The sequence below is a fragment of the Purpureocillium takamizusanense genome, chromosome 10, assembly GCF_022605165.1.
Source record: "Purpureocillium takamizusanense chromosome 10, complete sequence".
Taxonomy (NCBI): domain Eukaryota; kingdom Fungi; phylum Ascomycota; class Sordariomycetes; order Hypocreales; family Ophiocordycipitaceae; genus Purpureocillium; species Purpureocillium takamizusanense.
In genome coordinates, this window is record NC_063077.1 from 1,226,044 (window position 1) to 1,252,822 (window position 26,779).

Consider the following 26,779-nt stretch of genomic DNA (forward strand, 5'->3'; position numbering starts at 1 on the left):
CGTCCGGGTCCCCGTCGCCGACAAGGTTCACAAGAGATTGCCGGGCGAAAGAGGGCCATTTGATTATATTAGTATACGTATTAGCTTGCCTGGCAGCGTCGTCCACAGAGGGTCGCGGTGGAGCATGTCGCCGAGGCCCGGCCTGGGCCCGGACACGAACGGCAAACGGGTTGGATCGAGAGTCAAAGTGGCACCCCCGGGTTTTTGGCTTTCTTGGCTCAGGGGCTGCGGGGCCACAATCCAGGGGTTCGTCTCTCGGGGTCCGTGGCGGCGCCCGCTGCAAGGCGAGCGTCACTGGAGATCCGGTGGGTTGGCGGGCGGGCCAAGGGAAGCAACGGGATGGAGTCATGGACGGGGGGCCCGCGCGAGAGCTGCGCTGCCCTTGCCTTTTTGCCTCTGTCATTGCACCCACAATAGAGGGCCCGGCTCGTTGGTTGATGAGTGAGCTGGATATCGGGAGTGGTACGAAGTAAGGCATGGAAATGCGATGGAGCTGTTGGCCCTGTGATGTGAGATGTCAAGGTTTTCTTCTCTCTTTTTCTTTCAGGCAATTGTTCCAAGGGGGCAGGAACGGCACCCTCCCGGTCCCGCCTGCTGTGGCGACGTCATCCGCCGGCAAGGCAGGGGCACCCGCCTGAACGAGCACATTCATTATGGCCTGGGCGAGGAGCGTTGGCATCTTGTTTGCGTTGGAGCTCCACCGGCATGGCATGCCTCTCTGCGGGCGCAGACAAGCAAAAGAAGTGCACCTCGCGCATTGCCTGCCTCTCCGCCTCCTCGTTTGGTGCCTGGACGGGGGAATTACATGGTGGGTTTGTGGGCATGGATGCGTGCCCGCATTATTGGTGTGTCTGGTGGCAGGCCATGCATGGCATGGCGGTGCATGGCGCCCAACCCGGGGAATCCACAGAGTCGCACACCCGGTCGGTCGGTCGGTCGGTCGGTGGCACGTCAAATATGGCATTCTACATTAAATTTGACATTCGTAAACGGGTCCAATCAATCCTGCCATTTTAATGCCCGCCGTCTGTTCTTTTCCTAGCGGCGTCGCCTTTCGAGGCGGATACCCTCGCCTGCCTGTCCGGCTGAGGCCAGAATCGCCCGCCCGAAGGTCTCCAGCTGCATCGGTGGGCGTAGGTGGGCTGCGCACCTCAGCGGCGGCACCGACGCCCGGGCGGCCTCGGAGCCCGCCCGCCGGGCAGGCTGCAGGCGGGGTGCTGTGCGGCGGCAGCTGCCACCTGCCTAGGTAGTAGGTACGGCACGAGTCACTGGGGCAGCCCGCTGGCACTCACCGCCGCCGCCACATGGAGGCAGCTTCCAGTCGCATCCATCGACCTCCGCTGCCCAACAGACAGACAACCTGTGAATGGGGTTTACCAAGTACCAAGTACTGCTTTTACCTAAACGAGGTGCCGGCGTTCGACCTTGGTCTCGTCTCACCTTTCCCACGGCCTCGTCGCCAACACCACCGCTGGCATCACCGCTGCCCGCATCACACACCCGCATCGCACCGCATCGCTGTTTCTCTCAACAACGCACGCACGCAAGTTTATACCGGGGCATCAATTCTTTGCACATTCAAAGTACAGACACACGCACACACGCACACGGATTACTGCCAAGGGAGCAGCCGCGGTCCTTGTCTCGCCCGCATTGACCGCACGCTTCCGCGGCACCACGACCACCATCCGCCAATCGATCGACGAGACCCCCCCTCCCCCTTTTCGTACGCAACTCTTAGCCCCCTGTCCATCGCAGCAAAGACCTCGAGCGACGTCGGCCGAGGCCACCTGACCACACCGCCGGCCCAGAGCAGCTCGTGGCATCCGATCGAGCAACAACCACCTCGTCCGTCCGAGCTCCTCCATCGTCCGCGGCTAGCAACTGCCCCCCCAACGTGCCCTGCCGTTGCCGCCAACCCCTTTCCAGACTGCGTGGCGCGCGCCGTCGAAGCCCAGGCACTCAAGCAGCCCGTCCGCCCAGCCAGCACCCCGGCAGCCACGGCCCCCCAGTTCGTTCGTCCTGGACGGGTCCAGTATTCCAGGTCGGTTGGCTCCACCGTCCATCCCAACCCCGAAGCCCCACTCCATCCCCCCTATCCCTGGCAGTCAAAGTAGCAGCAGCAGCAGCCGCAGCCGCAGACGCAGACACAGACGCAGACGCAGACGCGGACTCGGACGCGGACGCAGACGCAGACGCAAAAGTAGTAGCAGGAGCGGCAGAAGCAGCAAGAATACATACTGGCACCCCTCCGCCCACCCACTGTCCACGGCCACACGACAACAGCCGGGGTTGCGCCAGGGCCCTGCTATTACCGCCTTCCTCTAGCTGCTAGACTTTTGTTCCTTCGTGGTACCCAGTCGTTCTCTTTAGCTGCTAACAGCCGGCTGGCCCAGTATTAGACCCTGAGCCTCGCCCGTCAAACCGCGCTCCTCGCCACCCCCTTTTGTGCCTGAACCCTCTCTCGTCGACCTTGCGCAGCCAACGACTCCCCACTGACGGCATCACCTCGACAAGCCCCCGTCGACACACAGCCGCCTACCGTTCGACTCGCCTGCCTCGCCCCCGGGCTGTCCTCCGCGACGACGGAGACGCTGCCGCCGCCAAGTTTGGCCGGCCCGCCCTCAAAACGGAAAAAAGGAGCTGTGGTGGGACAACAAATGCCGTCCACCACCGCCGAGCAAACTCCATCAGCCAAACACCGATCGCCAACCCGCTTCCCTGTCCGCCTGCCCGCTCGCCCGCACGCGCCCGGCCCAGTCGCCTCTTCAGGTTCCGCGAAATCTCCCACGCGTTTCCTCGCCGCCCCTACTCTCACATCCAAACACATCCCAAACCCAAGCGCTGCTCCCCCCGTCGGCCGCAGATCAACACCCACGACTACCAGTTGTCCATCATCCACCGAGGGAGGCGCCCCTTTTCCTGGTGGTGTTGGCGTCGTCGCCAGTTCCGCCCGCCCTGGCCGAGGCCAGCCTGCCCCGCTAATAAACCTCCCGTTGCAGTGCAGTGCATCTCAGTAACTGCACTGCGCTGCGCTGCGCTGCGCTGGCTTCGCGTCGTGCTCCCGCTGCCCGTGGAGCCTATCCATCTGTTTCTCCCCCCTCCCCCCTTTGGTATGACACCGCGCTAGGCCTCGTGCGCCCGCGTCCAAGGAATTTACCACCTCTCGCTCGAGCCCCGTCGCCCGGTGCACCTGCAACTGCAACAGGCGTCGCCATCGATCGACTGGGTGTCTGGACACCAAACACCCATCGCCTCGTCGGCCTCTTCGTCGCCGTCTCGTGCCCAATCGTCATTCATCACAGCCGCCGCCGCAGCCATGTCCTTCTCAGACCCCTTTCAGCCAGGTGAGCAGCGTGTGCCCCTCGATTGTTTGACCCTCATTCCACGCAATCAGAGTTTCTGCACCGCAACCCACCGCATGCGTCTTCCCTCCCTCGCCAAGGGAGCCCTTGCCGCCCGCCTGCCCGCAGCATCCCAGGCAACCTGGCCAAGGCCGTCGGGCAGGTTGGCCGCCCACGGCCAGCGCTGCAAGCACGGCGAGCACTGCAACCGTTGCAGGCATTGCCCGCGGTCCACTCATCTAGCTGCCGTCCCTGTTGTGTCATGTGGGCGGGATTGTCGTGTTTCATGTCGTCTGCCTTTGCACGGATACTACCCGGTTGCGTATGCGTAAATGCACTCGGCCGCCGGCTAACCTCGTCGTGTGAAGCAGGGCAGCAGCAACACCCGTCCGGCGCACAGTCCTCCTCTGCCGGCCTAACCATTAACCTCTCCTCAAACAACCCCTTTCGCAATCGCGCCGCCTCCCCTTCGAGCATCGAAGCCGCTTTCGCCTCCCCAGCCTCTCCGTTCGACGACCCCCCTCGCCGGCCGCTGTCGCGAAACCCCTTTATCGACCAGGCTGCTCAGCTTCCTCTCCAGTCCCCCGGGGCCATGTCGACTCGTTCCGAAACCAAGTCTTTGTCTGCCGAGGACATTTTCGTACGTCCCTCCCCACCCGGCAGCCGCTCGGCCATGTTTGCGGCCAAGGACGTCATTGCGCTCCTGGCGTCGCCGCGCCACATGCCGGCTGGAACGCAACCGGGCCAGCGCATGAGACGCTAACACGCTCGGTAAATAGGACTCGTTGACGCTCGACGACAAGACCGCTGCCTCCTCCTCCTCCTCCTCTGCTGCCGCTGCCGCCGCCGCCGCCGCCGCGCCTGCCGCAACACGCCAGCCCATGGACCGCCAGTCTGCAACTGAACGAGGCGAGAGCCAGCCGGCCAACGGCAACCACCGTCCCACGCGATCTCAAGAGGAAGCCCTGAGAGCTCGAAAGCCACCACCCGCTGGTGCTGCTGCTGCGCGACCGCCCGGCGACTCACCTCAGCGCAAGCCCCAGCGCCGCCCCCGCCGAAATTCGGAGTCGTCCGTCATGGGCATCAACTCCCTCACGGCCGAGGAGATGAAGATGATTGAAGCCAAGAGGTTGCGCGACAAGCAACGCCGCGAGCGCGAAGGGCGCTCTTCCGGCCGCGATGGCCAGGAGCCCCGTGAAGCCAAGGACGGTCGCGATGGCAAGGACAGCAAGGAGACGCGCGAGGGCAAGGACAGGAGCCGGTCGGGCCGACCGAGCCGTCGCCTGGACATCATCGACCAGCTGGACGCCACGAGCATATACGGAACGGGCCGTACGTCATTTCCCTCATCGCCCGCCACCGGTGCCCCTGCTGACCACATACAGTGTTCCACCACGACGGCCCCTTTGATGCCCTGAACCCCCATCGGAATCGGAAGAGCAGCCGGCGGGCCCCCATGCACGCGTTCCCCAAGGACTCTCTCAACAACTCACTCGGCGGTGCGGGGCCTCTTAACGCGAACCCCGATCACGCTGTGTTCATGGGCAATGCCACCGACGAAGCGTTCCGCGACTATGCCGGCGGCGCCAAGAACAAGAACGGCTACACTTACCCGACGCCTTCCAACGGAGAGACGGCGATATTCGACCCCATCGCTCGCGGGTCCGTCATCCACGGCGACGAGAGCGTCGGGCTCGGCACTTCGACGTTCCTTGAGGGCGCGCCGGCGGCGAGGGCAGCGATCGCGCGGAGACAGGCAGAGCAGGCGCAGGAGAGCTTCGAGGTGGGCATTCAGCGCAAGAAGTCGCTGGCCCAGCGCATCCGGCACATCAACAGGGGGCCCCGCGACATCACGCCGTCGGGCCGGCTGACGAACCCCGACGGCACCTATGGAAAACGGTCTCCAGACGGGATAGCGACGGGCACCAGCGTCGGGTCCGACAACAACCCCTTCTTCGCTGAGTTCAGCAAGGGCGAGGAGACGCTCAGCGTCAAGGCCCGGGACGGCACCATGTCGCCCTCGAGTCCTCCGCCCCCGGTGCCGCGTCGAGGATCGTCGGGCGGGCCGCTGGAGCGGCGGGCGACGACGGACGCCACCATGAGCGAGGAGGCGCCGCCGGCCAAGCCGATGGGGATCTTGGGCAGGATGAAGAGCCTGAAGGGAGGGCGACGGCCCAAGAACATTGACCATGGTTCATTGCCGGGGGCAGCCACGTAGGGCAGAGGAAGAACGGCGCGCAGGGCCCGTACCGGCCGGGCTGTGTGACGGAAGCCGCGCCGTTGCGCAAGGGGGACGTATAGAAACCGCGCCGCGGCAGCCATGAGCGAGCACATGGGCAGCCTCGGAGCCGGGACGTGGGAACACCGCGACGCTCGAGGGCGACATGGAGACGACCGAGCCAGCCAAATGTTGCTGGCGATGTGGCTTCTTGTTCAATACTTTCAAACAGTGTGATGGAGTATTCTTTTTACATTGGCGCACGGGTCAGGGCTACGAGGGCAGGTCATACGCCAGAGAATCCCTAGGCAGATTGCTACGAATAACACTTTTGGTCATTCCAGCTGGGTATCGGCCTGATGCGGGTGATTTATTGTCGTGATGATTGCCGGGGGCCGTCCACCATGCGTGGGTGGTGTCGAGGGAAGCCAGCTGTGTCCCGCTGGCCAACCTAACCGATACGGGTGGGCCCGGATTTCCAACCGCCGTACATGAACGTCGCCCAGACATCATCACCACCACCAACAACACACCCCCACCTCACAGAGTCCCAGACCACAAGCACGATCATGCCCGCAGCAGCAGTAGAACCCATCCGCCCAAGCCAAGAAGCCGAACGGGAATGGGGCTCGCGGATCATGGGCTCCTTTCTCGCGCAGTGACCTCGACGCTCCGATCACGGTGGGGGGCCAAGGGCAACAACCAGCAACAACACCTCCCCGGAAAAGGCAACCCCGGACAGAGTGAAAGATAGATAGCCAGACCAGCAAGCAATAATTCCGAGCACACCATCAACCAACTACCCGCCCGTCATCCCGAGCGACATGAAAGCAGCAGTCATGGACGGCGGTGACGGCGACGCTGACGCTGACGTGGACGAGGAGGGGGTTCCTCCGCAGGCCTCGCAGGCGAGCTCGCACTTTGCGCTCGACCCGGTGCCCGCGACGGTGCTGGCGGCGCGGGAGGCGGCGCGCAGGAACGCGGCGCGCGCGTTGGGGCCCTGCGGCGTGGGGTGCGCCGAGGTGGATGACGAGGCACTCCTGGGGGCGGGTGGGCTGGAGAGGGGGACCGTGGTGGGCGTGAGCTGTGAGGACGAGGATGGGTTTGGCCTGACGGTACGTACGTGCGTTTCTTGCTCTATCTTTTGCTCACCGTGGCTCATGCCTCCCCCCGTCCTTCTTGCGTCTTCCTACTCGCACGGTCAGTGTCCTACTTACTGATGTCTTTGAGGGCGAAAATAGCTGTGCCTCCAAGTGGTGGCCAGGGCGCTGCTCGCGCACGAGCACGACAAGGTGCTGGTGGTGACGCCTCGGCCGGCGGGCGTCTTGCTGCGTGCTCTGAGAGACGGCATCGCCGCGGAACTGCGCGCGAGGCGGGAAGCCGCTTCGGCGGAGGAGGCGGCGGTCGCGAGAGGGGTCTCCGGGGCGGAAGACGAAGAAGGTGGTGCTGCCGACAAGGGCGGTGCCGGGCGAGGCGAGGAAGATGCGGCGGCTGCTGCCGAGGTGCGGGCGTGTCTGGACAGGGTGATGCTGTCGTGCGTCTTTGACGTCGATGGGCTGTGGGAGGTGCTTGCGGAGCTGGACCGTCCGGCCGAGGGAGAGATGACGACGACGACGACGCCGCCGCCGCCGCCTGAGTCTTTGGTTCATGGACGGGCAGATGAAGTGGAAGGGAAACGACAGCAGCAGGTGGTCGACACTGCGGCGGCGGCGCCGCTTTTGGAGATCCAAGACAGCGAGGACGAGGGCCTGACGCCATCACCGCGCTCGACACCGGGAGCACCGCAGCCTCATGCCACTGCAGAGCCGGACGGGGAGGCGACGACCGCGACTGAGACAGCACTGGGTGAGCACAGAGGAGCCGGCGACGGTCGTGAAAACGAAGGCCCCAGCATCGTCCTCGTCACGCACTTCTCGGCGCTCCTCACCTCGCTCTTCGCCCACCGCGAAAAGTCGGCCGCCCACTCGTCCCTGCAGCTGCTCGCCTCGCAGGCGCGCTACCTCTCGCGCAGCCTGCCCTCGCAGCCGCTCTTCATGCTCCTCAACTCGACATCCTCGTCGTCGTCTGCTCACGACGGCTCACGCGAGCCGGGCGCCACCGGGTCCGGTCCTGCTGCGGCCCCCGGTCCCGGTCCTGCTCCCGTTTCCGCTCCCGCCGGCGGCGGCAGCGCCATCACGACCAACAAACCGCTCGACCCGACCCTCCGCTCCGTCTTCAACCCGCTGGCCCTCCCGCTGCCCGCCTACCGCGCCCCCCGCGCTGCCACCCGCCGCAACAAGCCGTCCTTTGGGCTCATCTTTAGCCAGATACTCGACACGCACCTCCTCTGTACGCGCATGCCTCGCACGCGCGCCGACGCCGACGCCCTTTACGGCGGAAGCAGCAGCAACAGCACGGGCGACGGTAATGCCGAAGACAACGGCTGCCGTCCCTTGCCACCCCAACGCCAGCACCAGCACCAGCAGCCGGGCGCCATCAAGTACGTCACCGTCGTCGAGGTCCTCCTCGACGAGATGGGCCTGTGGCAGGGCCGCGCGGGACCCCGCCCCAACAGGGAACAGCGATGGGGAGTCGTCGACGTCGTGGGCGGGCGCGTCGTCGACGCCTTTGCCCGGACGCAGAGGGTGTACGGCGAGATCCGCACGTCGGGCGGCTTCGGCGGCAGAAGGCCGTGACATAAGTTGCTGGCCGTATGCCTTACCTCGTCGTTGGCTTACTCCCCCCTCTTTCGGTTCGCAATGGGTCTTGCGTCCTCGACTGTTGTCAGGTCAGGTCAGGTCACCACGAGGGATTGATGAACAAAGCAGGCATGGCATATGGGGGATACGATGGGTGTATATATACGTGCGGCACCAAGCCCCCAACGACAAGGTAGAACGACAAGGTAGCTTTCGAATCGATTTACGTGCAAATTACCATCCCCCCCCCCCCCCCTTCTCCTGACTCTCCTTCTCCTCCCAGGCCCCCCCCCCCCCCCGCGCCCTTCTCTCACCACACAGCCCGCTCTCACACACACACAGATTTCACACACTTTGCCTCGCAATGGTTCACGTATCACAACATTTCGCTAATTCCCTAACCACCATATCCCCCTCCCCTGCCCTCCTCCCCTTCGCCTTTCGCATTCCCCTCCGCACAACCCACGCCATTCTCCCAACGTACAAAGACACACCATTCCCATCTCCCTTGCTCGCTCGCTCGCTCACTTGCGCCCATCAGTTCTCCATGCCCCATCACACACGGTTCAACCCATCTCCCGCACCTCCCTTCTTCGTCAGTCCGCCAAGGCCGGCCATTCCGTCGTCCCTGGCCTCGGCGTCTCCTGCGTCGCCTTCCCCAACTTCACGCGGATCCCCCCCCACACTGAGGACCGCAAGAAAGGAACATTAAGACCACCACCCCTTGCCACAGGCTCGGAAAAAAAAGTGAGGTATGGGTTTTGCCGCAAGACGAGAGAGGATAACGAAAAGAGGAAGAAGAAGAAGAAGAAAATGAAAAGAAGAGGGCTGGCCGTCGCGGACCGAACCAACCTCCCTTCTGCCTGTTCGCGGCCGGTGCGCGACGCTGCCTACATAGTCAACACACCCCGCCTCGCCTCTCTTGCCTCCACCCCCGGGCGAAGCATGCCAAAGTGCATCCCGTGACCCCTTCTGTCGCCTCGCTGCAAAGACCGCTTGCCGTATGCGAAAACTGTAGGCCGCTGGAGCCCCGCGCGCTGTCGGCGATGAGGGGCGGCTTCCAGCAGATGCGGAGGACGCGAAATGGGGCGTGAAAAAACATGGAGCGCAACGCAAAACATGCCCTGCCCATGCAGCAAAGAGTTTCCTGGCAAGGAAAATTCTAGTCTATTCAGTGCGGGAGGCCTAACGCAGAGGATGTGGGCTGCTACCGTGGCGACGACGGATTGCTGAGGTGTGGAGAGGACAGGGAGCCGGGGAGCAGTTCTGACTTTCGCGTATTCTTCCAAAAGTCAATGGCCTCGACGACGTCTTCTCCTCGCTCGTCCTCGTATGCAAACAAAATCTACACATGGGTCAGCATCTCGTCGACGTCGACGGGGGCGGGGGGCACCATCGCGACTCACCTCGTGGGTGCTGCTGTGAAGCATGCGAATGTTCTTATGCGGCACGATGTGGACCGCGCCGTTCTCAATGTTGCGCAGCTCGATAAAGTTGGGCTCAAAGGCCAGGATCCAGGGGTAGCTGAGGGCGAAGCTCTGGGGCGTGCCCTCCCAGTCGATGCGCCACTCTGGCCGGGCTCGCCAGCCGTTCCTATTGACAAAGAACGAAAACTCGGAGTAGTTGAGGAGGAACTCGCCGTTGAGACGCTCTATGTGGATGGGCCGGACGCCCTCCTTGCGCGCCACAAAGTCGAGCGACGTGTCTGCCTGATCCAAGAGCGACTGCGTCTCGAGGGTCTCGAGCGACACCACCTCGAAGCCTCTCGCGCACGCCACGCACAGCTTAGACTTGAGGAAATGCACAGAAGAGGACTCGGTCGGGATGTAGAATTCCTTGAACGGCCGCAGCTCGTCCTGGCCGCCGGCCATGAACTTGCCCAGGCCCTTTTGCTTCTTGGCCTTGGTCATGGCGTCGTTGGGCTCAAACACCTTGATGGTGGTCGACAGCGCAGACGACTTGACGCAGCAGACGAGGTGCCTGCCCAGGCAGATGCCCGTCTTGAAGAAGCTGCAGTGGTTCTGGATCTTCTTCGGCCGCTTGGCGAGGGCCGGCTCGTCTGGGTTCAGGGCCGAGAGAGAGTATGACTGCAGCGTCTTGTTAGACAGCACGAGCAGCAGCTGGTACTCCTCCAGGATGTCAATCTGCGTCACGTTTGTCGTCTCCAGCACTCTCCTCGGGACCTGCTCGCGGTTCTTGCGATCTGCGAGGTAGATGCCGTTGTCGGTGCCAAACAGGAGCTTGCGCCCGCCGTCTTGGCAGGGGTCAGCGCGATGAAGCGTGCCGTCAGTCTCGGGAGGAAGTTACTTACCAAACGGCGTGACACAGTTGATCTGGTTGGTGCCCACGAAAAAGTTGCTGGAGATGACGGTGGTGTTGAAGAAATCGGCGCGCGACCGCAGGCGCTGCTGCGCGTTGTCGATGAACTCGAGCCACTTCTTGCGCGCGGCTTGGTTGGCGGCGAAGAGCATCAGCTCGTAGCCGGCCTTGCCTAAGTGGCGGAACGTGATGGGCCACCCCTCTCCCTTCTTGGCGTCGCTCGTGTTGGTCCTGATGGACGGGATCAGGCTCGACGACGACCGCTTGATGCCCTGGACGGGGATGACCTCGTCCATCTCTCGGATGGAGAGGAGCTCGAGCGGAATGGGCCGGCGGTACGCCTTGATCTCTTCGGTCTTGCCGGTCTGCTTGATGCGCACGAGGAGCACGGCGTGGTCGAACAGGAACGCCGTGATTTCCGTCGGATCCGTGGGCGACTTCTTGAGCTGGCTCTTGAACACGAGCTCGCGGCCCTCCTCGGTGAGCTTGAGGTCGACGCGCTCGTTGGGCCGGAACCGCAGCTGGTCGTGCAGCCGCTTCAGGTTGAACCTGTTCTCGGCCTTGCCCGACTCGGCGTTGACCCGGCCGAGCAGGTCTCGGATCACCGTCAGCACCTTGGGGATGTCCTCCTTGTCGGGGTTGTCGCCCTCGGTGTACTTGAGCACGTTCTCGAGCAGCAGCGGGTAGCGGGCCAGGCGCGTCGTGGGCTTGGTGAGGTAGCCGTTGAGCTCCAGCTTCCTCGACTCCTTGCGCCGCTCAATCTCGTCCACGAACTTGGTGAACGCCGGGTTGCTAGACCGCTCGTTCTCAAACTCAAACTTGCCTTCCAGCTGCCTCGAGCCGTAGTAGATGAAGGGCTCGAACTGCGGCACGAACTCGAGGAAGATGTCGCCAATGTTGTGCACGATGGGATCCTTTTGCTGACGGCCTGTCAACGACGTCGCGAACCGCGAGCTGACCGTGTGAATGCTGGGGTGGTCGACAATGTTGCTGAAGATGTTCTTCACAACCCTCTCCCTGCGCTGCAGGGGGATCGGCGACGCCTTGGACCGCAGGGGCAGGATCCAGAAGTCGCGAAGATACTCGAGGTCCTTGACAAAGTCTCTCTCGGTGTAGCAGATTTCCGAGATGACCTCCTGCCTCTTCTTCTCCCGCTCGGTGACGGCGTCGGCAATCTCCTTGGGCACCGAGTTGATCCAGAGCTTCTGCTCGTCCGTCTGGTCGACCTCGTCGTCGTTGACGTTGGCCGAGTCTTCCTTGCGCAGGCCGGGGCCCATCTTGAGGTTGAGCCGGGACACCTGCTCCAGACGGCGCGGGCAAGCGATGGAGTAGCAGAGCTGGTCGCGCGTGCAGGTCGGCGAGTAGCACTCCGAGAGCAACACGAAGACGCCGTTGACGGGAGACTTGTCCTCGGGCTCGTCCATCAGCGTCTCCCTGAGCTGGTACATTTCCGACTGCGAGTCTCGCAGCCGGTGCTCATACGTCACGTCGTGGAAGAACTTTTGCGCGTCGAGCGCTCGGCCCAGGAGCAGCGCCAGGTTCCGGTCCGTCGTCCTGATGATGTATGACAGCACGTCCACCGCCTCGGAGCCGCTGAAGGCGTTCTTGTACGTGAGCTCGTTCTTCGTTCGGTCGCCGATGATGATCTTTCTGCGGAAGCACTCTGCAACCCTGGAGAGGAGTGCCGGGTACACGAGGGGCGGCCGGATCTTGGTCGCCGTGGCGGGGCGATCGCTCTCGACGGACTTGCTGCGCGACGGACGCTGGACGAGGGTCGAGGAATCCGACTCGGACGGCGTTATCGTCGGAGCGATGCTCGACGCCATCGACATGGTCCTGGAATGGTTGGGCCCGGCTGTGGAGGACGACATGCTCGTCGTGCGCGTCTGCGAGCCAGGCGCGCTCGGATAGCCATTCTGCGCCGGGTAGCCGTTGGAGATGGGCGGCTCAGCGGGAGCCCGACGGTTAGGAATGACCCGGCCGCTCATTGTCTGATGGGCGTCTCTGTCTTGCGGGTGATAGCCCCCCGTCATGGACATGGTGCGGTCCTCGTGCCTCTCCGGCACGACCCTGCCCTGGGCCGTGGTCCTGGCCGAATTCTGGTGGCTATACTGCGCGTGTCGGAAGTGGTTCGCGGGCGACTGCTGTTGATACGAGCTCGGGGGCGGGTGGTACATGGCTGGGCGCGGCGCCGAGGCGAGAGACTGCGAGCGATACGGGTCGTTGTTCAGCGCCGGCGCGGGACCGGGCCCCCCAGGGTACGGCCTCTGCTGCGGCTGATATCTTGCTCCGGCAGCCTGCGGAGGCGGGCCGCGAGACTCAAACCGCGGGGGCGGGTTGCCGGGGCCTGTGTAGGGTCGCCGGTTCTGCGGGTGGTGTTGTTGTTGTTGTTGCTGCTGATGCTGCTGCTGTTGTTGTTGCATATAATGCGCCTGCGAAGAAGGCATCGGCCCCCCGGAGGCGGAGCGCTGGGAAGGATAATAGCCGTTGGGGTGGTCTGCCGGCCGGCTCCTCCCCGCCATGGGATCGCGGTCGCCATAATTATGATAGCCCTGCGGCGGGCCCTGTGGTGGCGCTCGGGGAGGCGGCGGGCGGTGCTGGCCCGGGCCGGCCATCGATGACATGGTCTGAGTTCTGCCCGGTTCCATCATGCCCGGGTACGCGCTCGACGAGGTCATGGTTTGGGACCGGCCGGGGGGCGGAGCGGCGCCAAAGATATTGGAGAAGGCGGCATCTCGCTGATGGTTGTTCGCTTCGGGGTAGCCGCGTGGGCGCTGCGGAGCCGCTCGAGGATCATAGGGATAATCCGACATTGTGAGGGCTGCGAGGCGCTCCAGTCAGCCGGGACACGGTGCTCACGCGAAACGCAGGCGTGGCGCCGGCCTAGTAGTAGTGTTGAACACCAGGCACCGGCGAACCAGCGAGGCAAGGGGGAGCGGGCGTTGCAACGAACCGTAGCCAAGCCTCGAGGGCCGCCAGCAGTCAAGAGCCCAAAATCGCGGCTATCCGGATGGCCGGACAGTCGACGTTCGACGGGGGAGCGCCGCCGCCGGTGTCGACGTGCTCGATCTGCGTTTTGTCTGTTGCGTGTGCGGCAAAACGTGTGTGACAAGGGGTGCTCGGCCAGGGCCTCAGCGACGCCTCGCTTGCGTGGCTTCGCAGGACGTGGCGGCCGCGGCGACAACGACAAGAACGCAGACGAGGCCAAAGAGGGTGGCGGATGCGGCAGTCGTTGGCAGCGCTTCGTCGTCGGCCGGCAGCGGCAGCGGCAGCGGTGGCGGCAGTAAGAAGGGGTGGCGGCAGCGGCGGCAAGGAAGAGGCCAAGGCCGTGTCGTGGTCCCTGCCCAAGCCCAAGGGTATTCTCGTCCGGCTCACTTCGCACGCTCGGGTGGACGATCGAGGGGGGGGGGAAGAAGCGCAGGAGCGGAGTCGCAGGGCCTGGCCAGCAGAAACGGGGGGCGAGGAAAAAGGTGTCCAGTGCCCGGGCGATGGCACCCTCCGGAGACACAGGAATGTTCCGCCGGGGCGGAGCTGGCAATTGGCAGTCAGGGTCGTCGCGGAGCCGAGGGAAGGCGGGCGGGCGTCGGGGTGGCTGTTGCGAAAAAAGGAGGGAGGTTTGAAGTGAGGTGAGGTGAGGTGAGGTGTGAGGGAGCGGAAACAGGCAGCGAGTGGATCGAGAGGGTTTGCACGTTCAAAACGAACTTGGCTCTGCCCGATGCCCAAGTTGGCCGTTTGTGTCGTTGTGCTGAGGCGCAGGTTGCAGCGACTGGGACGCCGCCTGCCACTCCACTGGCTGGCTGGCCAGCCGGCGAGAGGGGGGGGGGTCTGGGTCGCTGCACTGGGGCGCTACGGTCAGGGTCGGGGGGTGGTGGTGGTGGTGGTGGTGGTGGACTAAGGTACGGGCGGTGGTGGTTTGTGTGTGGTTGCGGTGGTCCACCAGCTGTCTGCGCTGCCATCCATCCATCCCTCACCCACCCAAAGCCGTGGCGCCGCCTGCCCACAGGAATCTGGAAGTCACGGCACGGTACAGTATAGGTGGTCTTGCCGGGTGCTGCACTGCGCCGCGCCAGCCACTCCATGCATGTTCTGGGCTGCCGAGCCGCCGGCGGTCGATTCGTCGAGTTCATGATACATATCGTCAGGGCCGCCCAGCCTAGAACACGCCGGCGCCTGCGGCAGTCCGACGCCCTTTGTCAGGGGCTACAAGTTGAGGTGCGCGCGGCGCGGACGGCACCGTATCTCCGCCTGGCGCGGGCGGCCAGCCAGCGCACGCCCGTCCAACCGCGGCCGGCGGCCCTGGCTCAGCCCACGGACAGAACAGTGCAATTGCAAGCTCATCACACATCCCGCCCGCACCTTGTTGACGGTCGTTGTGTCTGCTGCTACGTAAGTTACTTCGTACATACATACATGCGTACCACTCCCAACGCGCAGGTGCCCATGGCGGTGCGCGTATTCGTATTTCGAGCCACCCGCGCGCGCCGCCGAGGCATGCACGCGCTCCCGCCGCCCCTGGGCAGGAAGGGCGAGAACGCACAAACACGAAAAAACCGAGGAGCACACAATGCCAGGGACGGAAGACCCTTTCTTTGGCCGTTTGCCCCGAATGCAACAAAGGCATTGCGCCTAAACCTAACCTACCCATCGGTCAACTTAGGGCGCCTCCCCAAAGGCGCCCTGGAAGTACCCGTTGGCCCTTTGGAGAGCCTGCGAGGCTGCTACTAAAACAAACCTCGAGGTACGGGGGTACTTGTGATTACTAGTCGGCGCCGCCTCCAAACGGCTCCCCTCACCTCATCAGCGAGCGAGCGAGCGACGAGGGTGCCGAGTCACGTGCTGGATCAGGCGGCCGCCTGCCGCCCCCGTGATTGGCTGCCATGACGCCAGCTCGCTCACCCGCCTGGGCGACCAGCTTCGCGGCTCCAAGCTCCGTTCCTCGACCTCACGAACCCCAAGTCAACAACCCCCCTCCGGACTGCCGACGCTGACGCCCAGCGCACACTCCGCCGTCGCCATCATGGAGTCTGAGCTCTCACCCAAGTTCGCCCCCTTCATCGGGATGGTAAGGCCCCGCCCGATGTCACGCACCCTCGGTGCTCCATCGTTGCTAACGCGGCTCGTCCTCCTCCCAGGCCGGCATCGCCGCCGCCATGGTCTTTGGCTGTACGTCCCCGGCTCGTCCCCCGCGCACCGTATATCGCCCCTAGTTTGGTCCGGGCTTCTAACCGTCACTTTCGCAGGCATTGGAGCTGCCTACGGGACCGCCAAGTCGGGCATTGGCATCGCAGGTGTGGGAACCTTCCGGCCCGACCTCATCATGAAGGTAAATGCGCCTTCCACCTCCGAATACCGCCTCGCGCCGAGCAATTCCGTCTAACATGTCGCAGTGCCTGATCCCCGTCGTCATGTCCGGTATCATCGCCGTGTACTCGCTCGTCATCTCCGTCCTCATCGCCCAGGACTTGAACCCCCCGGACAAGGAAAGCTATTCGCTCTTCTCGTACGTTTCGACTCGTCAACATATACCCCTTGGCGCGTATCTGTGAGGTTTGGTTCTGACATTACGCGGCAGAGGCTTCCTGCATCTCGCATGCGGCATTTCGGTGGGAATGACCGGCCTCGCGGCCGGCTACTGCATCGGCATCGTCGGCGAGAACGGCGTCCGCGCATACATGGAGCAGTCGAGGATCTTTGTCGGCATGGTGCTGATCCTCATTTTCGGCGAGGTCCTGGGTCTCTACGGGTAAGACGCTCAAACAAACCTCGTAACGCCGCGCGCTCTGACAAGCCTGATAGCCTCATCGTCGCCCTGCTCCTCAACACGCGCGCCAAGGGCTGAACGCCGCGCGGGAATACATGACATCCGAAACCAGATCGAGACGTGTACAGAGTACTATTGGAGCGCAGAGCACTGGCCTTTCGTACCCGGGCGGCAAGGGCAAGCAATTTCTTACAAGCTGCATGGGGCATGGCGTTATGGAACGTGTATATTTACGGCGGCAGGGTAGAGCTGAGGCGGGGCGCGCGATGGGAGCGAAGCTGCACTGTCTTGCGCAGGTACATGAATGTCTTTTGTCACGCGCTTCCACGCCGCACGGCACGTCGTGGCCCATCACTCTACGTGGTAGGGTATGCAGTTTTGCTTCAAGCCAAAGCAGCGGCCCTATATTGCGCGTCCTCTGGAGCGCGTTTGTCAAGGACTATATACCGCACATCGAGCAGAGATGCGTTGCGTTTCCCCCACCAGACCCATATCGAATGAGAGACGAGAAGAGCCAAATACGAGCAAAACTCCGTGGCCCCCGGTGGAGTGATGTAAAGTGTGCACCCTGAAGGAGTCCAGTCTAGACAAGTTGCGCCGGTCAGATGCGGTCATGCGTTCGTGAGAGATGTGGATGTGGTCGGTCAGTGCAGTAACAGGGCGAGGGTGCACCCCGGGCGAAATACTGGATGGTGCCGTCGACTCTCTTTCAAGAGAGGAGACGGCCACCGATGCGGTGGAGCAGCTTCTTGCGCTGCGTGTTGTCGAGCTCACGGCGAAACTTGGCCCAGCTCCGCTCGCGCTCGTCCCAGCTCTTCATCTGGGCTATTACCCGAAACACGACACACGGTCAGCTCAGCTCCGAGGGTGGGGGGAACGGGGAAAAGACAGGGAGTCCGGGCTTGACGAACCTAGGAGCCAGTCCCACTGCCGGTCCTCTCGCAAGAGAACATCATCGCCCGACTCACGGGCGAGACGCTCCCGCCGAGCCTGGGCGGCGGCCACCTCTCCCACCAGGTAGGGATCCTCCAGGGGGCGGACCTCGTGCGTGCTGGTCGTCTGCATGCCGGTCGTCTGCGCGCTGGCCTGGTGGTCGAGCGTGCGGTCGCTGCCGATGGCGCCGCTGTAGCGCCTGGCGGCCGGGCTGTCACTCAGATAGCGGCCATCGGTGATGCGGCGCTCGGCGACGTTGCGATAGTGGCGCGCAGCGGGCGCGTTGTTTGCAGACCAGGTGGGGATGCGGAAGTTCGGAAGCGAGACGGCGCTCTGGGGAGCGAGCGGAGGGATGGGTGGGAGGCCTACGGTCCGGGGCCGCGGAGCGGAAGACTCGCTCCGGACGGCCGCACTTGCTGCGGACGGGGCTGCCGCGCGAGGAGCGTACGGCGGCGCCGAGTCTGAGTACTGGGCCGTCGAGTGGTACGATGGAGCCTCGGAGACTATCACGGGTATCAGCCGGATGCTGCCCGGCGGTCACGCCGGAGGATGGAGCGTGCGTCGGGCGTCAACACGCCGAGGGCGCTGCAGAACTCACCATATGAAGGGGCGGCAGACCGGATCGACGCCGTCTCAAAGTCATCGCGGCTGTAGCGAGGCGTTGAAATAGCTCCCGTCATGATGGGCCAGCGGGTTTGAGCGAGCTGAGAGTCGAGGTCGGGCAGAGAGGAGTGACGAACGGGCCAAGCATCGGTTCTGGCGCACGTGCTTATGTAGATGACAAAACCGGCCGAAGACGCGGGCAAAGAGTATGGTCAGACCCAGGACACGGACAAGTGGTACGTGTACGCGGTCGACAAGTCTGTCACGGACGGCCAGAGGGTCGAAGCCAACGCGAAGAGCGTGCTCGGATGATGCGACCTCCGTGGCGTGGGTCCAAACACTGGCACCACAGATCAGGCCGTTGTACAGAGATGAGAAGGGTTGTCCCTTGCAAGGTGGACACAGCACGATAAGAAGCAAGCTCAGGACGTCGTCCAGGTCCGCTTGCCGTACTGAGAGCCGCGAACTAGCCAGGCGTTGCTTGATGAGGCGAGGGAGCGAGAGCACACGTGAGGTCGCACGAGGCGGGGATCAGGAGGCGGGCCGCGCCGACGACGCAGTCTATCCAGACAAGAACCCGCTTTACGGTTGGTGCGACGGGCGTCGATGGGGTAGAGGCTCGCAGACGAAGCGAGGCCACGGGGGAGCAAGGGAAACGGCTCAACCTGAGGTCGACGGGACGAGGGAGCAGAAGGAGAGAAACGTCATTCGTACGCATAACCAGCCCGTCTACCATCCGTGGGCGGCGCCCGCTTATATCCCAAACCGGACAGGGTTGCCTCCCTCGGCCGGTGGATGCTAGGCGACGGCGGGACAGAGTGGTCGGCTGGGGACGGACAACTCGTCGTCATGCACAGCATGCACCGCTGAGACTCTTTTGGCAGGGGCGGAGCAACGCCAGGCAAGGTACCTTGCGGCTGCGAAGCTAACAAGGTGCCCTGCTTGCCTGCCTCCGTTAGCAGCTCGGCGGGGAGGGGGGGTGCCAGATGGAGGGAGCTTCATGGCTGGACTGGGCTGGTCTGGGCTGGCCCGGGCAGGTGAGGTCGGGTGGCGGCGCAGAGCATGCGTCCTGTTGTGTCCATGTACGTATCTGTCTGTCTATTTCCATTAGTAGAAGCGCAGAGGAGCGGACCAGGCGCGCCATTTTGAGGGGGGGGCACTTACACGGCGTTGCGGGATGGCGGGGTAAACCGCTATCATGGAATGGCCTGGGAAACGGATGCATGGGTCCATCAGACTCCTGCAGACTGCCCGCCTCATCTGCCCCAGTGGCCCATGCGTGCTGTGGCCCCGGCGGGCAGCGTCGCACCACGATTTCACCTCGCTCTCGCCATTTTCTCGCTCCATTTACTTTGCCTGCTCCGAAGCCGCTTAGGCCGGCGCTCGACGCGCCATGGCGTGGTGGAGGCGCGACACCTGCGAACACAAAGCTGGCCGGACGCGTGTAGCACCAGCACCGACTGCGCTTGCCAGGTGTTGTGTGGGTGTCCTTGCACTGCTTCCGCCCCTCCCACTGGTTGCCTCTTGCACACCTCTTAGGGAGGGGGGGCCGGCCCCGCGGGGGTGGAGTGACGAGGCGCCGCTGCGGGAACAGGAAGTCGACGCGCGCGCCCCAAACGGCTGGCTTTGGCGCCCGGCGTGATCGTGTGGTCACCATCCGCTGCTGGGCTTCCCGCTGGCCTCTGACGGCCACCGTCAGCGGCTGAGCAAAGCGCGACAGCTGACACTGTGGTGGTTGGAAGGATAGTTGCGCGGGTGCGCGATAGAGGTGGGAGCCGTCTCCGCTGTTGAAGAGGGGAAACACGCTGCTGCCAAGGGGGATGCCAAAGCAACGACGGACTCATGCTGTTGCAAGAAGTCTTACGGGGCATATCATCACCAACACCAGCAGGCACAGCCCACTGTGCGCCTGCCTTGAGTGAGATATGAGAGCGTAAATCCTGCGGCATGGGCGGCGAGTTCGGCGGGCAAGAGCTGCCCAGACGGCACTTGCCGCGTTCACCACGACCCGATTCGCTACAGCACAGCATCCATTAAACTGTACGATGCACTCTGTGCAGTTCATTTGCACGTCGTCAGCAACGGCGTCGCGGCAGCATCGCAGCAACATCAACGTCGGTGATGGCAGTAGAGGTGCGCGTTGCATGCAAGCCTGCCTGCAAGACGCCGACTTGGCTGTGTTCGTTGCAACCCAACCCAAGCAAACAGACACAACGCTCGACACTCCAACCGACAACTCGTCGACTCGCCTCGACCTCGTATCATTTTCGCGCGACCGCGCAACCGCCACGGGCGCAGCAGCAAACCCGAGCCTCCCGCCTCCCGGACGCCGACCGGCGGGCCCTCTATCTCGATTGCCCGGGTGGGGGCCGCAGCGTTACGGTCCATCTGCTCACACAGAGGACCTCACGCGTTCCCAGTAGTCCAGGCGATACGGCCTTCTCAACCAGTCCGCAGAAACGGCAAACGATGGAGCTTTCTCCACCCACCGTGGCGTGCCTTGTTTTGGCGTCTGTGCTGGCTCCGGTTGCCTGGTCCATGATGTAGTCCAAGCCGAGTCAATCGAGATGTCTGTCATCGAGGCGCGGAGAGCGGCGAGCACAGCATCTCACGCCGTCCTGACCGCAAATTTGCCAGAGGCAATGGAGCTCGCTCACTTCAAACGAGTCGTGGCGCCAGGGCGGTGCCCGCGCAGTCTGGTCTCTTGGCACTGCACGCCGCGGTCTTTCGGGTGGGCATTTGTTCGCGTGCCTCGCCCCAACCCATCCACTAACTAGTTACACACGCCTGTTGTCTCGTCAAACAGAGGCGTGGCGGACCCGACGTGCAGTAGTCCGCCGGGTCAGGGGCTCGGCTCAGGGCATGCAGTTTTGCCCAAGTGGCTGACGGAATCTCTTGTCTGGACGACACCATCTCGCCGTGGATGCGCCAGCCCTTCACTCTGTCGAGCTCGTGAGACTGTTGCAGCAGAAGACGACCCATACCTCATGTGGCAGTCCAACGCAGGGCCCGCGCAGTCGGTGCCTGTCTCGGCGCCGTGCTGAGCGTCTGGCACGGCACCCTCAACCAGGAGGAAATGGAGTCGCATCCGCCGGAGCAACAAAACCGCTCATCGCTCATGTCCTTGTCCAGGCCTCCGCTACGGGCTGAGACCTGCAGCAGCCGCGATGCTTGGCCTCCAACGTGGGCAGGCGCCACGAAGCAAACTCGTGGATATGCTTTTTTCTAACCTTGCTCGGTCGACGACAAGGGCGCAGGGTGGTCCGAGATGTCGGGGCCCCGGAGCTGCGGCCGCGAAGTTGCCCGCAGCTGCATCTGAGATGGTCACAAGCTGGTGTGCTCGATTCGGGTTCAAGCCAGGCTGTCGTCGCCGTCTGGAGACCAAGGCAGTTAGTTGGTCTGCTGGACACCCGAGACGCGAACCACCTGCCAGCTCGGGGGTTCTTGTCTCATGACACGTTGTGAGTGACGGCTTGTCTGCCACTTACACCCCGCAGGCTTTACGGACGCGTTCTTCCCGCCGACAACAGGCCACACCGCCCAGCGCTGCTGGACTTTACATGACACAGCAAGGTACACGTATCAACCCTTCCTGTCAATATGCAGATAGACACATGCAGCGCCCTGGATCGGGCTCGGGCCGGAGGGGCGGAACCATTGTCAAATGCGACGTCGTGGTCTCTTGTCACCATGCACAAGGCAGAGACGATCATTACCACACCAACAACTGCATAAGATTGACCCTGCCCAGCGCGCTTGAGGGCGACGGAGGGGGAAATGTACATAGAGCCCTGACTTGAGCCCCAGGGATGCCACATGAATGCCACATGAATGCAGACGATGAGAACCAACGGCTGCCAGCAGCCCGTCGTTCCGCCGACTGGCAAAATGAAATTGAAGTGAAGCTCCAGGGTAAGGTGATGAATGTGGCTGTGAGTCTCGCGTGCACGCGGTGGGAGGACGTCCAGGATGCGACGCGGGGCGCCACTTTCCCCACGAGTGGCGGCACCCACGTTGACTCGTCGCGTCAACCACATCGACCTGATCACGGCGCGACCCGGACCCTCCTGCTAATCAACGCCCGGCATCGTCGTTCGCGAGCGCAGATTTATTTCACGGAAGTTGCATGCAACAGACCGCCCGCGACAGGACCACCAGCACGCGCTCCACAGTCTGAAGTCGGGCCCGGGCCGCGATGCCGACCCGCGTTCAGTCCTCTCCCGATGAGGACGACGACTCCGCCACGTCGTCCTCGCCCTCACCCTCGCAATCACCTGCTCGCCAGGGCCTGGCAGTCCGGCAGCGATCCGAGGCGCGGTCCGTCTCCGGAAGCAAGCGAAAGCGCGGCAACAACACCAACGGAGCAGCAAACCACCGACAGAGAACGGCACCGCCAGACGAGAGCGATGGCGAGGCCTCCGACGACGTCTACGACCCCGACCAGCCCGTCGAGGAGCGGCGCAGGGTACAAAAGGAGTACAGGGACATGCTCCGCCAGATAACCGAGCACGGCGAAGAATTCCTCAGCAAGGACTCGAGGGGCCTGCACGACACCATCCTCCAGGCCGACGCGCTGTCCAAGAAGCTGAAGCAGACGACCGAGGCTACCATCGACTCGCGACTGCTCGTCACCACGACAGATCTCTCGTACCGCAAGACGCTGCGCCTGACACAAGGCAGCCTTTCGCAAGGGCTCGACGTCGACGAGTTTGTCTCCAAGTGCATCTCGTACATGCGTCGTGGCGGTGGCATATCCGACGATAATGCGCCCGAGCTGTCTAGCACGCAGCGGCATCGCCGGCGACGCGGAGGCTACGAGGACGATGACGACGATATCGGCGACGAGGGCGACATGATGAACTGGCCTCACCTCGGCCGCTTCGCCTGCTTGCCGCACATTCGACGGCCTGCGTTGCCCGGCTTCCTGCTCGGGCCCCTCTCCGTGGAGAAGAAGGCGCGCAAGATCACCAAGAGAACTGCCCCATTCCGGCCAAACAACCTGACGGAAACGCGGCCCGAGGTGCTCAACGTCGATGATCTCGCAAAGAAGGAGAACGACCTGACGGCCATCTGCGGAAAGATCCTGCAGCAGCTGCAGAAGATCCAGGCCGACGCGCAGGAGACGGTCATGGAACTACTAGACGACGATATGGAAGACGAGGAGAAGACGAGGATCATGCACGAGCATGGCCTGCGAAGCACGGGTGGCATCGACCTCTTGCGCTTCGTCGTCAACCCCAAGTCCTTTGCGCAAACCGTGGAAAACATGTTTTACGTCAGCTTCCTCATTCGCGATGGGAGGGTCGAGATTGCCTTTGACGAGTCTGATCTACCAGCTCTCGGTGAGTCCGCCGGCCGTACATGACCGTGACGCCGCTAACTTTGACAGCGCCCGTTGACAGGGAGGCAGACGACGAAGGGGCCGTGCGTCACGGTGCGGCCAAGCAGCAGGCGGTGCTGTCGATGGACATGAAGACGTGGCGAGAGATTATAGAAGTGTTCGATTTGAAGGAACCTATGATTGAGCACCGGAGAGAAGCAGCGCAAGGTGGCCCCGGCGCACGGGGCTGGTACAGCTGATTTGTGAAAGCAGTTGACGTCTTGGTCGAGTAAGCCGGGCCGCGACAGACACCTTTAGACTTTTGTACGACGATTGATACCATGATGAATTACAGCCTGCTCTTCTTGATGGGTTCCCGTTTTGGGCCGCGGCTTTGTCGGCCGTGCTACGTCCTGCGAAGTGTTCAGCCCCCGTTGTGCGTGACGCGAGCCACCAGGCGGCCTGGTACGCCGTCGACTTGAAAGAGACGCTTGCAAGAGAAGGGAACAGAGGCGGAACAGAGCTTCCTAGCTTCAACAAAGACCGGTCCCGCGACCAGGCCGGTGGTATGAATTCTACAAATGAAGGGGGATGGAGCCCTCCCCTCGACCGCTCTGGACTGACCCGGCGTTCTCCCCCTCAACATTGGACATTAAGCACCTTGTAAGCGATCTACCACGTGTGTATTGTCGAGATTGAGGATACGGACAGAGCCACCAACATGAACAGGGCCAAAGAAGTGGCCCGCAACAAGGCGGCGGCCGGACGCAAGGATGGACCAGCCGTTGGCGGGGATCGAGCGACTCCCCTTAGCCGGGCACCGGGTCAGATGGCAGACCCTCGCGATCTTCTCGACCACGGTGCCAAAGCCGCGCAGCCCAAGAATCAACCATCCTCGGGAATACCAGTCAAGGGGCAGCATGGAACACCCGCCGGCGGTGATCGAGCGACTCCCTTTGGCCAGGCCTCGGGTCAAACGGTGGACTCGCGCGACCCTCTCAACCGCGGTGCTAAAGGCGCCCAGCCCACAAATCAACCACCAGTAAAGGCACCTGTCAAGGGGCAGACCGCTCTGCACGACGACCTAATCGACCAAACAGACTACCTCAACCCGAAGGAGCAGGAAAAAATCATCACGGAGTGCAACAGGCTCCTTCAAGGGCCCATCAACGCCGACAATGAGCACGTCAGCCGGGAAGCCCTCCTCAAGACCATCGTCCCCATGACCAAGATCGTTCAGGCTCACTGCACCATGGCGGGCGGCGACGGCGTATCGAAGATGCTTGCCTCGCAGCCCAAGTGCAGCAGCCGCGGCTGTCGCGAGACTCGAGACATGCTCAAGAAGATTGCGGGTCAGCAAGAAACGCTCGGCAAGATGGTGGCGGTGAACCACGACGCTGCCGCCAAGCACCTGCGTGCGAGCGCGGACGGGCAGCTGAAGGGTCTGTCGCAGGAGAAGGCGAAGCTCGTCGAGGAGAACACCAAGCTCAAGGCGGAGCTCAAGAACAAGGACGACAGCCTACTGACCCTTCAGAAGCAGCTGGGCGCCAGCTCGAACGACAAGGGCGACAAGGAGGCACTGCAGAAGAAGGGAGGGCTCGGCAGCTCGTGGTTCGGATTCGGAGGCCAGGCTACGCACAAGGCTGATGGAGAAGCAGGGGCGCCGGACGAGAAGCGGCAGCAGCAGGGCAAGGACAAGGTGACCAGCACCGGCCTGGCGGGAGGAGGTGGCGCCACGACCAACACCGCCGCTCTCGAAAAGCAGGTCGAGATGTGGAAGCAAAAGGCAACCGAACACCAGAAGACGGCAGACGGCCTCAAGGAGGAGAACACCAAGCTTCGCCAAAAGCTCGACGGGACCAAGGACGGGGCGGATGGCATGAAGAAGGGCGGGTTCGGCGGCATCTTCGGGAGCACATCGCGGGCTGGTGACAAGGACGGCACTACCAAGTCGAAGGCTACACCCAACATGGGTTCACCCCGAACGCCGTCGATGCCCAAGAACACGTTCCAGCTCTGGGGGTCAAAGAAGGACGCCACGACCCCGGCAGCGGGGGGCCGCAAGCCGCCGCCGCCCCCTTTGACGTTGGTCCCTGGGACTTCGGCCAAGGACACGCAGCAGCAGAGCGTGCCCAACGACAAGAAGAAGACGGGTGCCGGGTTCCTGGATACGTTACAGAAGACAGTGGCGGACACGGTGACTCATGCGTCACAGGCGTACGGAAGTGTGCAGCAGCAAGTGCCGTGCATGAGGCGCCACGTGGAGCCGGAGAGCTACTCGTCGTGGCTCTCTGGAGAGTTGGCGGCATGGCGCGAGGTCATCGTCTTCCTCTGGCTGTGGATCTGCTTCGCCTGCGGATCCCTCAAGGACAGGCTGTTCCGGCGCGGGGCGACGGCGTCCCGCACGGGACCGCCGCCGCCGCCGCCGCCGCCCAAGGATCCAAAGCCGAACTCGCAACCAGCAGGCCGGCCGGGAACTCTCGACTCGAACGCGCTCGGGTTGAACAAGTCAAAGAACCCGGCAGGCGGCCGGCCGGCTGGAACCGTCGACCAGGGCGCGCTCGGGGTGAGCAAGTCCGTCCGGACGATACGGAGGATGCCCACGCCCCCGGCGCCGGACACGATGCTGCGGGTGACGCGGCACCTGCTCTTGCTCATGTCCTTGCACGCCTACTTGGAGTGCCTCGCGCAGCAGCGCATGTGGCACCAGGCCAACAACCAGACGCGGTCGTACCTGGCCGGCCAGATGCGCGGCAGCGCCAAGGACCCGACGACGCTGCTGGCCATGGTCGGCCTGGACCCGACACTGTGGCTCGCTCGGCTCCGGTTCCTCGGGCTGGGGCTGGTGTTGACGTGGGACTGGACGATCGAGCTCGCCCTCAACATCGAGTGGCTGCGAAACCTCATCTGCCGCTGCGCGTCGTGGGTCGTGGGCGAGAAGTGGTTCTACAAAGGCGTCTGGTGGGTGTCCGGAGGGGTGGGCGTCCGCGTCTGGTGGGCCATGAAGGGGGTAGGGGCCCCCGTCTGGCGAGCTGCGAGAGGGCTCTGGGCACAGATGGTGAAGCCGTATCGCAGGCTCGGGTGGGCTGGCCGGGGCATCGTCGTTGCGGTGCTCGTTGTCGCCGTGGGCGGCGGCGGGTGGTATCTGGCGGCCAGGTTCGGGCTGACGGCGTGGGGCGCCAGGGCTCCCGCGCGACCTTCCCCTTGGTGGTCCCGCTTGTGCTTTTCACGGTTTGCAGGGAGGAGGCGTTGACGTTGTCTGATAGATGGGATTTTGGAGTTTTTTCCTTGGCGTTTGGGCCTTGCTGGTGTGAGCGAGCGGCGTGGCTGGGCGCCTCAATTTCTGACGTACATTGTGAAGGGCTTCCGGGTGGAGGCCGTCACCCTCTAGTGCTGCTTCGTACGTACAACAATATACTGCTCTGTTCCGACGGCCGGTCATGTCCCCCTCCCCTTCGCCGATGAATGGGGTGCTATTGGTAGAGCGTGCATCATCGTATCCCTACGCACGCGGTTGCCGCATTTGCGTCGCTGTCGGGTGCCATCAGTACCAAATTGCGTCGGAACATGGGCAATATGGAATCATGCTGGCTGCTGCCCTGC

At 63.4% G+C, this 26,779-nt stretch overlaps 7 protein-coding genes across 8 annotated transcripts; 5 read left to right on the top strand and 2 right to left on the bottom strand.

Annotated features, from left to right (window-relative positions):
- Positions 1 to 1,466: 1,466 nt before the first annotated feature.
- Positions 1,467 to 5,951, top strand: JDV02_009884 (uncharacterized protein). Of its 2 annotated transcripts, XM_047991578.1 has the most exons (4): positions 1,467 to 3,347; positions 3,716 to 3,984; positions 4,124 to 4,676; positions 4,730 to 5,886. In XM_047991578.1, the coding sequence occupies exons 1-4, from the start codon at positions 3,320 to 3,322 to the stop codon at positions 5,560 to 5,562; spliced, it is 1,683 nt and encodes a 560-aa protein (XP_047847590.1). In that variant the 5' UTR covers positions 1,467 to 3,319; the 3' UTR covers positions 5,563 to 5,886. The 2 variants fall into 2 exon arrangements, with proteins under 2 accessions (XP_047847590.1, XP_047847589.1); XM_047991577.1 differs by lacking the exon at positions 1,467 to 3,347 and having other exon boundaries at positions 3,963 to 4,676; positions 4,730 to 5,951.
- A 62-nt stretch (positions 5,952 to 6,013) lies between these two features.
- Positions 6,014 to 8,338, top strand: JDV02_009885 (uncharacterized protein). Its single transcript, XM_047991579.1, has 2 exons — positions 6,014 to 6,677; positions 6,804 to 8,338. Exons 1-2 carry the CDS (start codon positions 6,387 to 6,389, stop codon positions 8,235 to 8,237), a joined length of 1,725 nt encoding a protein of 574 aa, XP_047847591.1. The 5' UTR covers positions 6,014 to 6,386; the 3' UTR covers positions 8,238 to 8,338.
- Positions 8,339 to 8,883: 545 nt separating this feature from the next.
- ROM2 (RHO1 GDP-GTP exchange protein 2) lies at positions 8,884 to 14,310 on the bottom strand. Its single transcript, XM_047991580.1, has 4 exons — positions 13,513 to 14,310; positions 10,552 to 13,380; positions 9,647 to 10,494; positions 8,884 to 9,585 (listed from the first exon to the last, which is right to left on the bottom strand). Exons 2-4 carry the CDS (start codon positions 13,370 to 13,372, stop codon positions 9,448 to 9,450), a joined length of 3,807 nt encoding a protein of 1,268 aa, XP_047847592.1. The 5' UTR covers positions 13,373 to 13,380; positions 13,513 to 14,310; the 3' UTR covers positions 8,884 to 9,447.
- Positions 14,311 to 15,500: 1,190 nt separating this feature from the next.
- VMA11 (v-type proton ATPase 16 kDa proteolipid subunit 2) lies at positions 15,501 to 16,846 on the top strand. The gene is made up of 6 exons (XM_047991581.1): positions 15,501 to 15,621; positions 15,692 to 15,722; positions 15,800 to 15,882; positions 15,947 to 16,059; positions 16,132 to 16,302; positions 16,356 to 16,846. Exons 1-6 carry the CDS (start codon positions 15,577 to 15,579, stop codon positions 16,396 to 16,398), a joined length of 486 nt encoding a protein of 161 aa, XP_047847593.1. The 5' UTR covers positions 15,501 to 15,576; the 3' UTR covers positions 16,399 to 16,846.
- A 183-nt stretch (positions 16,847 to 17,029) lies between these two features.
- Positions 17,030 to 17,933, bottom strand: JDV02_009888 (uncharacterized protein; the record flags this gene model as incomplete). Its single annotated transcript, XM_047991582.1, has 3 exons — positions 17,030 to 17,145; positions 17,232 to 17,756; positions 17,852 to 17,933. The coding sequence occupies 3 exons, from the start codon at positions 17,931 to 17,933 to the stop codon at positions 17,030 to 17,032; spliced, it is 723 nt and encodes a 240-aa protein (XP_047847594.1).
- Positions 17,934 to 21,864: 3,931 nt separating this feature from the next.
- Positions 21,865 to 24,877, top strand: JDV02_009889 (uncharacterized protein). The gene is made up of 3 exons (XM_047991583.1): positions 21,865 to 23,198; positions 23,246 to 23,839; positions 23,906 to 24,877. The coding sequence occupies exons 1-2, from the start codon at positions 22,052 to 22,054 to the stop codon at positions 23,434 to 23,436; spliced, it is 1,338 nt and encodes a 445-aa protein (XP_047847595.1). The 5' UTR covers positions 21,865 to 22,051; the 3' UTR covers positions 23,437 to 23,839; positions 23,906 to 24,877.
- On the top strand, positions 23,898 to 26,597 carry JDV02_009890 (uncharacterized protein; the record flags this gene model as incomplete). The annotated part of the gene is made up of 1 exon (XM_047991584.1): positions 23,898 to 26,597. One exon carries the CDS (start codon positions 23,898 to 23,900, stop codon positions 26,427 to 26,429), a length of 2,532 nt encoding a protein of 843 aa, XP_047847596.1. The 3' UTR covers positions 26,430 to 26,597.
- Between the last annotated feature and the right edge of the window lie 182 nt (positions 26,598 to 26,779).